The sequence below is a fragment of the Scardinius erythrophthalmus genome (genome assembly GCF_964197995.2).
Source record: "Scardinius erythrophthalmus genome assembly, chromosome: 25".
Classification (NCBI taxonomy): Eukaryota; Metazoa; Chordata; class Actinopteri; order Cypriniformes; family Leuciscidae; genus Scardinius; species Scardinius erythrophthalmus.
In genome coordinates, this window is record NC_138245.1 from 730,814 (window position 1) to 745,502 (window position 14,689).

Sequence of the window (14,689 nt, forward strand, 5' to 3'; positions counted from 1 at the left end):
CGGCGGCGAGCATGCGCCCGGGCCACGCGCTTCTGACGCGCACAGCGACGAGAAGGACACCAGCGCCAAGGTGAGACGCACATAGCGACACACACACACACACACACACACACACACACACACACACACACAGAGATAGCGACACACACAGATAGTGGCACACACACACACAGACTGCAGACTGATGCTCGAAGCTGTTGAACAGAAACTAGGCATGCAATTTACTGCACAATTGTGTTTGGTTTGGATTCTGTAATAATGACAGATGTAGTGTGTAATAAATTAGAGTAATTAATTCAAGTAATACAGGAGAGTGGATGACGTGCGCGCGCACATTCTCGTTATTAATGAATGAAGGCGGATCATTTTCGTCTCTTTGCGGCATCAGAGTAACACGATACATTCACAGAGAGACTTCGACAGCTGAACACTGCCGTAACTGACAGAAATATATTATTGGGTGGCTGCTATAACACTGGTAAAAATGATATGTTGGATTTACTTAAAATATATATGCACCTTTTTTGCATCACACTTTTTAAGTAATTTTTTCAAAATTTGAATAATTTCAATTAAAATTAACAAGAAAACCTTTGTGTACACTTAAATATTTGAGTTCACTCAACATTCTTTACTTAAAAATATATGTAACATGATATAATCTACTAAGTAATGTTAAGTTAACACAACTTGCAATAACTTAGTTGATTATATCGCGTTACATATATATTTTAAGTAAAGAATGTTGAGTGAACTCAAATATTTAAGTACATATAACAAAGTTTTTCTTGTTAGTTTTAAGTAAAGTAAAATTATTCCAATTTGGGTTTACTTAAAAAGTGTGATGCAAAAATGGTGCATACATATTTTAAGTAAATCCAACACAATATATTTACCAGTGTAGGGTGATCAGTGTGTTTTCCTCTTGCATGGCATGAAAATGTCCTCTTCGGCTCAGGTTCTTCCTTCAATGTTCGTCTGTTGGACTTTTTCACCTGTTTTCCGTTCCGGCTGGTAAAATGGTTTGTCTGATCCCTCAGTAGAGTAACATCACTGTCCTCAACAACCTCACTGATTTGAGGAATCGTTCATGTCTGGAGGTTTTCAAGAGTTAGCCCTATCAGCACCAGTGATGATGACTGATCTAACATTACCAGGGAACACGTGATCCACTCTTTGATCCATTAGAGCTGTTAAATATTGCCAGACAGAAAAGAGTTAACACGTAATCATGTTTATCATCCCAGAAGTGTTCATGCGTATTTGACGAATACTGATATTTCAGCTGCTGATTACTCACTCATCTGAAATAATAATGAGAAGAAAAGCCACAAACCAGACAGAGTTACAGCCGTGAAATCCTAAACCTGTACAGTGTGTGTGTGATACTGCATGCGAAGTGCTATTTTAGTTGCTTAATATCCTCAGAAATCTCCAGTTAACAAGACCTAGATCTAGTCTTATTTTATTTGGAGTAAAACATGTCTATTAGTGATAAAGAACCGCTAACATTACTAATGCTGAAACCTTGGTTTATTATAAGCTGGATTCACAGCATCATTCTCTTCTGATGCCTTAAAGTTCCTTCAGAACATCATGGGTTACACAGATGGTTTCATCGGTTATGCGCGGCTCTCTGATTGGTTGTGTGTGTTCCGTCCACCAATCAGGAGGACTCAGATGTGCTGTCAGTGGTCAGCAGCTACTGTGATGTCAGCAGAGGGGGGCGGGGCTTTGAGGAGAGCTCCCTCTGCATCTTGAGTCCCGACTGTGACCTTTATCTGTGTGACGGAGACGACGACCAAAGCTCGGACAGGTAAGCCTGCTAAAGAGCCCCTGCATGCTACTCAGTTTTGAAAGCATCGAGTCCATGCTGTTGTTATGATATTTATCTTGTGCTATAAGAAGTTTTTTGCATTGCATACTTTGCTCCAAGAATGTGTTTTGAGGATAAAAAGGTTGAGAGTGTGTTGAGTTCTGGTCTCATTCTTTCCATATGCAACTTTAATCCCAGTCAGGGTGACGATTCCGTGTACAGCAGCTCTGCCGGTCCTGAGGAATACTCCAGCCTCCTTCATCATCCTCCATCCTACCGTACAATGACCCGCTTGGATCCGCCGCCGCACCGGACGAGCCCCCGTTCCTGGACAGAGGTGCCTCAGAGTCGCCGGGATGGCTTTGGCCAGATCGGTTTTTCTCACGGTGAGGAAAACACCAATATCCGGTTACCATCTGAGCAGCTTGTGGTGTTGTTGGGATAGTCAGAGTGGCAGTTTGAGGTGTCAGGTGGAGTCGGGTTGCACGGGCTTTTCCTGGGTGCTGCGTCATGGTGTATGACTGCAGGGTATCAGTTCACATATTAACACAGGTCACGATCTTGTCTCTCTGTCTGCAGGCAGCGTGAAGGAAGGAAGGGATCGGGAGAGTGGATATTTCTCTCTGGGAAGGGCTGCCGGCAGCAGAGCTCTCCGTGATCAGAGTCCCCCTGCTCCTTATCGGCATTCTGAGAGAGGGCATCCCCTGCCTAGCAACAAAAGCCCAGAACCCAAAGCCGCCATTCCATTTCGGAACCCGGATCTAGGCATCCCCTCGGAAAGGAGAACCTCAGAGTTTCAGAACCCCGAGCAGCTCGCAGAAGACTATCCTGCTCAGTACCCTCCAGACCCGCTGGACCTCAGCGTGGAGGTCGAGGCCCTCGCCGGTCCCCGAGCACTGAGTCCCACCCCGTTCAAACAAGCAGAATCGATCGGTTCCTCTGGCCGAAGAGGTGGACGAAATCCCCACACGTCTCCCTTACGGCATCCGGGAACGCTCAACTCTTCCCAAAGAGGTTCCGGCCTCTCGCGTTCCTCTTCTCCCTCCCGTAGTACCTCCCCGTTCAGACGGGCCGAGTCCAGCTCCTCTCTCAACGCGGTCGGCTTTCGGCCTAGCAGTGTTTCACTCGGACAAGATCGGGCAACGGTCAGTCCGGCACGGAATAGTTACTCTGGAGGTGTGCAGAAAACCCCCCGATCGTTTGCGAGCACCGTAGGCACCCTCAGTACTGTCAGTAAGTCTTACGTGGACCTGAGAGGCTCTTTACAGAAACCCGATACCAACAGCTCCTTCGTTGGGTCTAGAGAAAGCCGTGGAAGCTTGTCGCCTTCCAGACGGAGTTATGAAAGTCCTGCTCTTAGGAAAACTGAAACAAAAAGCCCTTTGTATGAGCACGGTCACGACAGACAGAGTTCCTCCCCCTCAGTGAACCGATTTGATTCAAGAAGCCAGTCCCCTTCCAGACGGAGTTATGAAGGTCCTGCTCTTAGGAAAACTGAAACAAAAAGCCCTTTGTATGAGCGCGGTCACGACAGACAGAGTTCCTCCGCCTCAGTGAACCGATTTGATTCAAGAAGCCAGTCCCCTTCCAGACGGAGTTATGAAGGTCCTGCTCTTAGGAAAGCTGAAACGAAAAGCGTTACATATGAACGCGGTCATGAAAGGCAGAGTTCCTCCCCTTCAGTGGGCCGCTATGATTCAAGAAGCCAGTCCCCTTCCAGACGGAGTTATGAAAGTCCTGCTCTTAGGAAAACCGAAACAAAAAGCCCTTCATATGAACGCAGTCATGATAGACAGATTTCCTCCCCTTCAGTGGGGCGCTATGATTCAAGAAGCCAGTCTCCTTCCAGACGGAGTTATGAAAGTCCTGCTGTTAAGAAAACTGAGACGAAAAACACCTCGTACGAGCGCGGTCATGACAGACGGAGTTCCTCCCCTTCCTCAAAGGGCCGCTATGATTCAAGAAGCCAGTCCCCGATGGGGAGGCCGGAGACAAATGGCTCATCAAGTCAGATTCGAGAGGGTCGACGCAGTGCGTCTCCGGTCAGGAAGGGCTACGGAACGCCCGGCCAATCAGACAGAAGATCTGTGTCGAATGGGCGGAGTTATGACAGAAACAGCCCCTCCCCATCCAGGAAAAGTTATGAAATGCAAAGCCAAACCACAATGAAGACACCAGAAGCAAAGAGCTCCCTTCACAGCTACAACCGAGACAGCCGACACTCTTCCCCAAGTAGAGGTCCACACCAAAACCTTGGCTCATCATCGCTTCGTAAGTCGGAAACGAGCCAGTCCTCATCAAACCGTGGGCCCAAGAGCCGCAGTCCCTCCCCCTTAATGCGGGCCAATGACAGCCCAAGCCAATCTCTTCCCCGTAAGTCAGAGATGTCTTCATGTATGTCTACACTGAGGCGTGACATTGCAGACCACATCCCTCTCAGGAACACTGTGAGTGACAGAACTGGCTCCACCTCTCATGTAAGAAACTCCACAAGTAACCATGATTCAACCCCTTCATCAGGCCGCTGGAGAGGCTCCACCCACTCTCTCAACAGCCAATCAGTCTCACGCAACTCCTCCCCATCACGACACAGCACTGAGAAGAAACATATCAGCTCCTTTCCCAAATCTGTCCCTGTTGTTGCCTGGGAATCGCCACAAGACGGAAGCAAGAAGAGCAGCATGAGGAAAAGCCAAGAGGTGCAAAGCTCCACGCCTAACAACCGGCGAGCGCCGAGCCGACACAGAAGCCCCTCCCCTCCGGTCCAAAGACACACCTCTTCCCAGAGCTCCATGGACTCGGAGTCAAGCCATCTATCCGCCGGCTCGTCGGGTCTTAACCGGGAAGAATATGCCATGATGGCTGACATTCCCAAGGTCAAAACGGTCTTCCAGAGGGAGGGTCCGAGCCAGCTGGGGGGGATCGAGAGCCGGCAGAAACGAGAACTTTCCCGCTACAAACCGGCCAGGTGCACAGAAAATATGTGGTCTTCTCAAAGTCACACAATGTAAAAAAAAGAGTAGCAAAGCCATATATATATATATATATATATATATATATATATATATATATATATATATATTATATTTATTTATATAAGTTGGTCACATTGGGCAAACAGAAAAACTTACCGGTCGATGCCGATATTTGAAAATGCCAAATATTGGCCGATATATCGGTCGACCACTAGTGTAAACGCCAGAGTATGTGTAGAATATTGTGAATCAGATTGCACAAGGGTTTAGTCATATCTTCAGACTCATGGTCGTGATGAGCTAGTGACCCGGGTGAATCTGTGTTTGTGTGTTTCCAGTCACTCCCAGAGCAAATCTCCTCACTGGGAATGGGACGAGCTAGAGGATGAAAGAGACAGTGGTACACTATCAAGAGCTCACTCGTCCAGCTCCCTGCACACACTGGTAATACACACGCCATTATAGCTATCACTATAGTTATTATAATAGTTGCCATTGTTGCTATCGTTCTTGATGTTACAGGCTTCAGAATAATTTAGGTCAGTTAGAAGTCATGTGCCACATTCCTCATTAAAATATTACACAGATCCTGCTGTATGACACTGCACTCAGTGTAGGGGAAAACCACACACCCTTGTACTCTCCAGTGGTTAAACCCAGCCAGCATGAGTATCTTATCCTGAAAGACATCAAAAACCAAACACACACACACTGTTTGCACACACGTCTGCCCAGGTCCATGATCATGAACCTGTGTGCCTCATGCATTATATGTGTGTGTTTGACAGAGAGCGAGCAGTCCGGTTGAGGAGCAGCCGTCCAGATCCTCCGGACAGAAGCAGGTACAGTCACATCTCTGCAGAAACACTCGAGATCCTTCACCGCTTAATTACACCAGTGTGTGTGTGTGTGTGTGTTTGTTCTGCAGAAAGCACACAGGCCCTCAGTGTATTTCTCCTGCAGCGTGGATCAGACTGATGAAGAACCAATGCAACAACAGGCACGTCACTCACACTCACACACACTTACAGGGATCATTCACACACAAATAAAAACCCTGTCATCATTTACACACCATTGTTGTTCCAAACCCGTTTGACTTTCTTCTTCTCTGGAACACAAAAGGAGATGTTATAGGCAGAATGACAGCCTCAGTCGCCATTCACTTTCATTGCATCTTTGAACAGAACTGATTAAATCAACATCTACTTTCTGTCATACGGGTTTGGAACAACACTAGGGTGAGTAAGTGATTAGTGAGTCATTTTTGGATGTAGGCTACTTCACTTTATGAGTCATCTTTTAATCTTAATCTTTTTTTGCTTATTTGACTTATTTTAACTTTATATTCATTTTTAGTTATGTTGGAGTGGACGCTCGCGTACTACTGAGTTCTCCCCATTATTTTAGTAATGTGTTAAACCACCATAGCAGGTTTACTGTGAGAGTATTGTTTGCGCGCTGCTGATTGGTTGCTGTACTGCGCTGGGCGGTTATGATTGGCCGCTCACTTGCGCCGGGCGGTTCTGATTGGATGTTGTGCTTCGCTGGGCGGTTCTGATTGGCCGCTCGCTTCCGCTGAACTGTAATCGGGATCCGCCCCGGCAACACCGACAGCAGCGCGAGTTCCGTCAAACTTACGCTGCGATCTACCGATTAAACCAGTAAAAGTATTATTAAACATGATCATCTTCAGCTTTAGTAAAACTTGACAGCGAGCGGTAACGCTTCTCAGATGCGGCGTGTTTAATCTGCGTTTGTGTTTGTGCTGCGGCTGGATTTGAACATCATGACGGTGAGTTTCACTTTAATTCACTTTAATGTCCGTCGCTCTCAGTGTAAACACGACTGCAGTTTAATTCTGTGTTGTACAAGTCCATTCAAACTCCAGTTAGTGTGTGTTGGCGTGCAGTGTGTGTTGTGTTTGCACGGTACATGAGCAAACACAACTTGTTTTTTTTATATGTGTGTGTTTGTGCGCGCGACACACCCGCGCTCACAGCGCATGCGCATTATTGAGGCTGATTTCTGCTGTTTTCTGGTTCATGTAAATAAACACAAAGTCTGATATTTTAAGTGCTTTGATAATCCTGATCAGAGTTTAGTTCAGCTGTCACCATCACCAGTGTGTGTGTGTGTGTGTGTGTGTGTGTGTGTGTGTGTGTGTGTGTGTGTGTGTGTGTTTTATAAGGCATGTGATCATTGTGTAACTCTAGAATATTTGATCAGATTAGTTTTTCTAATGTTCATTTAAGTGTTCATTTGTCTTTCTGTGTCAAAAACGGTGGTAATCAAATTAAGGCATGAAGCATTAACAACTAATTTAAATTAAATATTTAAAAATGTAATCAAATGAAAATCAAACAATTCCTTTTATTTTTTTTGGCAAAAAAATACTACAACTAAATTTTAATGTAAATGTTATAATTAAAACAATAAATAATAAGTTTTAATAAGTTTGTTATTTACTTTGAAAGGTACAGTCTACATTACAATAGTATTATATTTCTGTCACAATTTCATCCCAATCCCGTGACATTCTGTTACTCAGTAAATCCCATTATAATGACTGGATTTTGTCCGAGTGTTCGTGAATCATTCTAGAAGCCATTGAATCATCATGGTGAATCATTTGATATTGATTCATTGTATGAATCACAAACACTCATTGACTGTAAGAGCGGTTATTAAAGTTTGTTCATTATTATTACTGAACTACAGAAGAACTGATAAGAGTAATCTGTGGTGAAGTACACTAGTGACATATAGCCTATATATGCATATTTTGGTGGAAATAAGGGATGTATTTTGCAATTGCATTGGTTTTTATTAAAAAATTTTGGAAACTGTTTTATTTAGTGATAATTGAACATCAGTTTCACCATCAGTGTCTGCTGTTTCCTGTGCTGTCGTGTTTGTTCCTCACACACTTACACGCATTTGTGTGTGTGTGTGTGAGTGAGTGTGTGTGTGTGTGTGTGCTAAGCATGATGCATTGACACTGCTCTGATACACCTGTCTGTCTGTAGCCTGACCTGCTGAACTTTAAGAAGGGATGGATGTCTAAACTGGACGAGAGTGGAGAGGTGAGACACGTCTGTCTGTCTGTTATCACGATGTTGAATGTGTTTCATCATGACTGACCGTGTGTGTGTGTGTGTGTTCAGTGGAGGAAACACTGGTTTGTGCTGACAGACGCTGGACTGAAGTACTACAGAGACTCTGCGGCGGAGGAGGTGAGAATCACACATGAACACTTATGAACACGACACATGCAAACACGCTAACATGTATGAACACACTAACATGAACACGCTAACATGAAAACATGACATGCTAACATGTATGAACACACTAACATGAACACGCTAACATGAAAACATGACACGTTAACATGTATGAACACACTAACATGAACACGCTAACATGAAAACATTACACGCTAACATGTATGAACACACTAACATGAACACGCTAATATGAAAACATGACATGATAACATGTATGAACACGCTAACATGAAAACATGACATGCCAACATGTATGAACACGTTAACATGAAAACATGACATGCTAACATGTATGAACACGCTAACATGAAAACACAACACGCTAACATGTATGAACACACTAACATGAACACGCTAACATGAAAACATGACATGCTAACATGTATGAACACGCTAACATGAAAACATGACATGCTAACGTATGAACACACTAACATGAAAACAACACGCTAACATGTATGAACACGCTAACATGAAAACACGACACGCGAACACGCTAACATGTATGAACACGCTAACATGGAAACACGACACGTGAACACGCTAACATAGAAACACGACACGCTAACATGTATGAACACGCTTACATGAAAACACGACACGCTAACATGTATGAACACGCTAACATGAAAACACGTCACGCTAACATGTATGAACACACTAACATGAACACGCTAACATGAAAACATGACACGTTAACATGTATGAACACACTAACATGAACACGCTAACATGAAAACATGACATGCTAACATGTATGAACACACTAACATGAACACGCTAACATGAAAACATGACACGCTAACATGTATGAACACACTAACATGAACACGCTAACATGAAAACATTACACGCTAACATGTATGAACACACTAACATGAACACGCTAATATGAAAACATGACATGATAACATGTATGAACACGCTAACATGAAAACATGACATGCCAACATGTATGAACACGTTAACATGAAAACATGACATGCTAACATGTATGAACACGCTAACATGAAAACACAACACGCTAACATGTATGAACACACTAACATGAACACGCTAACATGAAAACATGACATGCTAACATGTATGAACACGCTAACATGAAAACATGACATGCTAACGTATGAACACACTAACATGAAAACAACACGCTAACATGTATGAACACGCTAACATGAAAACACGACACGCGAACACGCTAACATGTATGAACACGCTAACATGGAAACACGACACGTGAACACGCTAACATAGAAACACGACACGCTAACATGTATGAACACGCTTACATGAAAACACGACACGCTAACATGTATGAACACGCTAACATGAAAACACGTCACGCTAACATGTATGAACACACTAACATGGAAGCACGACATGTGAACACGCTAACATGGAAAAATGACATGTGAACACACTAACATGAAAACACGACACGGTAACGTATGAACACGCTAACAAGGAAACACGACATGTGAACACGCTAACATGTATGAACACGCTAACATGCAAACACGACATGTGTGAACACGACACATGCGAACACGCAAACATGTATGAACAAGCTAACAAAGAAACACGACACGTGAACACGCAGACATGTATGAACACGGTATCATGCGAACACATGTGAACGCGAACACGCAAACATGTATGAACATGCTATCATGCAAACACAACACACACGAACACGTGTGAACACACAAACATGAATGAACATGTGAACATGACACACGCATGAACACAACAAACACGAATGCGCATGAACACGACACACGCGAACACGTGTGAACACGCAGACACGCATGACCATGCGAACACGACACGCGCGAACACGACACGCGCGAACACGACACGCGCGAACACGACACGCGCGAACACGACACGCGCGAACACGACACGCGCGAACACGACACGCGCGAACACGACACACGCGTGAACACGCAGACACGACATGCGCGAACACGACATTCAGATTTCTGTGGAAACCATCATACATTTAATTTTTCAGGATTCTCTGATGAGCAGAAAGCTCACGAGAACAGCATTTATTTGAAACAGGATCTTCTACTGTGAACTTTCCGCACTTTAACGCAGTGAATGTCAGATTTAGCATGATAGTGAATTCCTGAAGAGTGTGTGTGTGTGATATCTGCTCAGAGAGACGAGGTGGATGGAGAGATCGACCTGAAGTCGTGTGTGAAGGTGTTGGAGTTCGACGTGGAGAAGAACTACGGCTTCCAGATCCAGGTCAGTTGAGACGAGCGTGTGTGTGTGTGTGTGTGTGTATGTGTGTGATCCTGTCCGGACCTGCTGCATTCCTGTTCCTCTGATGCTCACAGTCTCTGACTCTCTCCTGTTCCTCAGACCACAGACGCCGCCTTCACACTCTCAGCTATGACTGCTGGGATACGGAGGAACTGGATCGAGGTTCTGAGGAAGAACGTTCAACCCAGCAGCTCTCCAGACCTCACACAGTCAGTGACACACACACACACACACACACACACACACACTCACACTCACACACACACACACACTGACGCACACTGTGTTTCCTCCCTCAGGCTGTCGAGCCTCAGCAGTGATAAAGAAAACGCTCGTCACCGACTGCGCAGCCAATCAGAGGCCTCCTCCACCACCGCAAACCCCGCCCACAGCAAGTTTGACTATGTGGAGCTGTCGCCCGTAGCCACGCCTCCTACTCCTGCCTCCGCAAATCAGAGAGAGTCTGGGGAGGGGCAGGTGAGAGAGCACAGCCAATGGCAGGAGGAGCGTCGGCGTGACGACACCCACAACCAGTGGGAGGCAGTGCTGTCGAGGAAGGGGGCGGGCCTGTCGGAACAGAAGCGAATAGAGGAGGAGATCGAGAAGAAGTGGGCGGAGTTTGAGCGGCTGCCACTCAAGGAGATGAGGTCACTCCCACCGATGGGCTCGTCAGCCAATCAGGCTCTGGAGAGGGAGGTAGTGCGTGGATACTGTCTATCTGCTCTCATGAATGACTTTATGAGAACTGAATAGAACACAGAGAGACTCGTGAGCCCTTATAACGCATTCGGCTCCTGTTGCTAAATATATTTAGCTTCTTTCCCATATATTACGGCCAGAGCTCGCTCTTTCTCTCTCTCTCTCTCTCTCTCTCTCTCTCTCTCTCTCTCTCTCTCTCTCTCTCTCTCTCTCTCTCTCTCTCTCTCTCTCTCTCTCTCTCTCTCTCTCTCTCTCTCTCTCTGCTTGTTTTTTCAGTTAACATGCGCCTTGTCACAAGCGCAGCAGTCTATAACTAATATAATGTTATATTCAAATTAAATTTCTCGTTATTATTATTATTATTATTATTTTTTATTTTATTTTTTCGTTTTTGCTATAGTTCAAGTATTATTCGAAATGTCAAAGAATTTGCAAGTAAGTAAAAACTCTTCAGACTGTTTTTTAAGCTCATGTTCCACCCGGCCACAATTGATCCGTTAAAACGGCTGCATGTTTTTTTAATGCGTTATAAGGGTTAATTTAGCGATCAAATGATTAAATGAGCTCCATAAAGACCTTATGGAGCTTTATTGGCAGTCATTTGTTCTGCTCTCTGTGTGTGTGTGTGTGTGTGCATGAGTGTTACCTGTCCAGCACAGCTGCGCCCCTGCAGAAGGCTTTACCTCCGCGTGTCTCTCTCTGTCCTGCAGGTGGCGTCTCTGAGGCAGCAGCTGGCGGGGCTGGGGGCGGGGCTTGGGTCGGGGTGGGTGGGGCCAGCGTGCTGTGGGGCGGAGTCTCGCTGCAGGGACAGTCTGCAGCAGATGGAGCGTGTGCACAGGGAGGCTCTGGAGCAGCTGGAGCGACAGCACACACTGCAGATCAGCGCTCTGGAGAGAGAGAGAGACTCGCTGCTGAGGGAGGAGACGGACGCCACTTCGAGAGGTACTGGCCACTCCCACTAACATGTGACCCTATAGATACCAACCGCGGCTCAGGTACTGGCCACTAACATGTGACCCTATAGAGGCCAACCGCGGCTCAGGTACTGGCCACTCCCACTAACATGTGACACTATAGAGGCCAACCGAGGCTCAGGTACTGGCCACTCCCACTAACATGTGACCCTATAGAGACCAACCGCGGCTCAGGTACTGGCCACTCCCACTAACATGTGACACTATAGAGGCCAACCGAGGCTCAGGTACTGGCCACTCCCACTAACATGTGACCCTATAGAGACCAACCGCGGCTCAGGTACTGGCCACTCCCACTAACATGTGACCCTATAGAGACCAACCGAGGCTCAGGTACTGGCCACTCCCACTAACATGTGACACTATAGAGGCCAACCGAGGCTCAGGTACTGGCCACTCCCACTAACATGTGACACTATAGAGGCCAACCGCGGCTCAGGTACTGGCCACTCCCACTAACATGTGACACTATAGAGGCCAACCGAGGCTCAGGTACTGGCCACTCCCACTAACATGTGACACTATAGAGACCAACCGAGGCTCAGGTACTGGCCACTCCCACTAACATGTGACACTATAGCGAGAAACCGCGGCTCAGGTACTGGCCACTCCCACTAACATGTGACCCTATAGCGAGAAACCGCGGCTCAGGTACTGGCCACTCCCACTAACATGTGACACTATAGCGAGCAACCGCGGCTCAGGTACTGGCCACTCCCACTAACATGTGACACTATAGAGGCCAACCGCGGCTCAGGTACTGGCCACTCCCACTAACATGTGACACTATAGAGGCCAACCGAGGCTCAGGTACTGGCCACTCCCACTAACATGTGACACTTTAGAGGCCAACCGAGGCTCAGGTACTGGCCACTCCCACTAACATGTGACACTATAGCGAGCAACCGCGGCTCAGGTACTGGCCACTCCCACTAACATGTGACACTATAGAGGCCAACCGCGGCTCAGGTACTGGCCACTCCCACTAACATGTGACACTATAGAGGCCAACCGAGGCTCAGGTACTGGCCACTCCCACTAACATGTGACACTATAGAGGCCAACCGAGGCTCAGGTACTGGCCACTCCCACTAACATGTGACACTATAGAGGCCAACCGAGGCTCAGGTACTGGCCACTCCCACTAACATGTGACACTATAGAGACCAACCGAGGCTCAGGTACTGGCCACTCCCACTAACATGTGACATTATAGAGACCAACCGAGGCTCAGGTACTGGCCACTCCCACTAACATGTGACCCTATAAACGTCAGCTACATTGTTTTTATAGACAACGTCTATTAAATGAATAATATTATATTTCTCCATTGTTTTCTATTTGATGACATCATTGGCAGTGCTGTGAATGATGTTCACACGTGTGTGTTTGTGTTGTCAGTGATGGAGGCGTTACAGAAAGCACACAGAGAAGAGCTGGAGAAAACCACACAACTCTCAGAGACACGTGGGATGGACACACACACGCTTAACAAACAACAACAGTGAGTACACATATACACACACACACACACACACTTAACAAACAACAACAGTGAGTACACACACTTAACAAACAACAACAGTGCACACACACACGCTTAAACAACAACAGTTCGTAATCATACACTCAAAAGTGAGTACTCGAACACACACTCAACAGTGAGTACTCACACACACACACACACACACACACACACACACACACACACACACACACACACTCAACAGTGAGTACTCTCACACACACACACACTCAACAGTGGGTACACACACACACACACACACACACTCAACAGTGAGTGCTCACACACACACACACACTCAACAGTGAGTACTCTCTCACACACACACACTCAACAGTGAGTACTCTCTCTCACACACACACACACACACACACACACACTCAACAGTGAGTACTCTCTCTCACACACACACACACACACACACACACACACACACACTCAACAGTGAGTACTCTCTCTCACACACACACACACACACACACACACACACACACACACTCAACAGTGAGTACTCTCTCTCACACACACACACACACACACACACACACACACACACACACACACACACACACACTCAACAGTGAGTACTCTCTCACACACACACACACACACACACACACTCAACAGTGAGTACTCACACACATACACACACACACACACACACACACACACACACTCAACAGTGAGTACACACACACACACACACACACACACACACACACACACTCAACAGTGAGTGCTCTCTCACACACACACACACACACACACACACACACACACACACTCAACAGTGAGTACTCTCTCTCTCTCACACACACACACACACACACACACACTCAACAGTGACTACACACTCAACAGTGAGTACTCACACACGTACACGCTCAACAGTGACCACACACACACACACACACACTCAACAGTGAGTACTCTCACACACACACACTCAACAGTGAGTACACACACACACACACACACACACACACACACACACACACTCACTCAACAGTGAGAACTCTCTCACACACACACACACACACTCAACAGTGAGTACTCTCTCACACACACACACACACACACACACACACTCAACAGTGAGTACACACACACACACACACACACACACACTCAACAGTGAG

General features: G+C 46.2%; 2 protein-coding genes across 2 annotated transcripts in view; one reads left to right on the forward strand and one right to left on the reverse strand.

Moving 5' to 3' along the window:
- The window catches only part of avil (advillin), a gene marked incomplete at both ends in the record, with an annotated part of 60,984 nt that overhangs the window by 26,867 nt on the left and 19,428 nt on the right, over positions 1–14,689 (reverse strand). The gene's annotated exons all lie outside the window — the stretch shown is intronic.
- On the forward strand, positions 6,396–13,533 carry LOC308685886 (TRIO and F-actin-binding protein-like; the record flags this gene model as incomplete). Its single annotated transcript, XM_081357999.1, has 8 exons — positions 6,396–6,586; positions 7,821–7,877; positions 7,959–8,027; positions 10,245–10,334; positions 10,452–10,561; positions 10,652–11,048; positions 11,762–11,993; positions 13,427–13,533. The coding sequence occupies exons 1-8, from the start codon at positions 6,581–6,583 to the stop codon at positions 13,531–13,533; spliced, it is 1,068 nt and encodes a 355-aa protein (XP_081214125.1). The 5' UTR covers positions 6,396–6,580.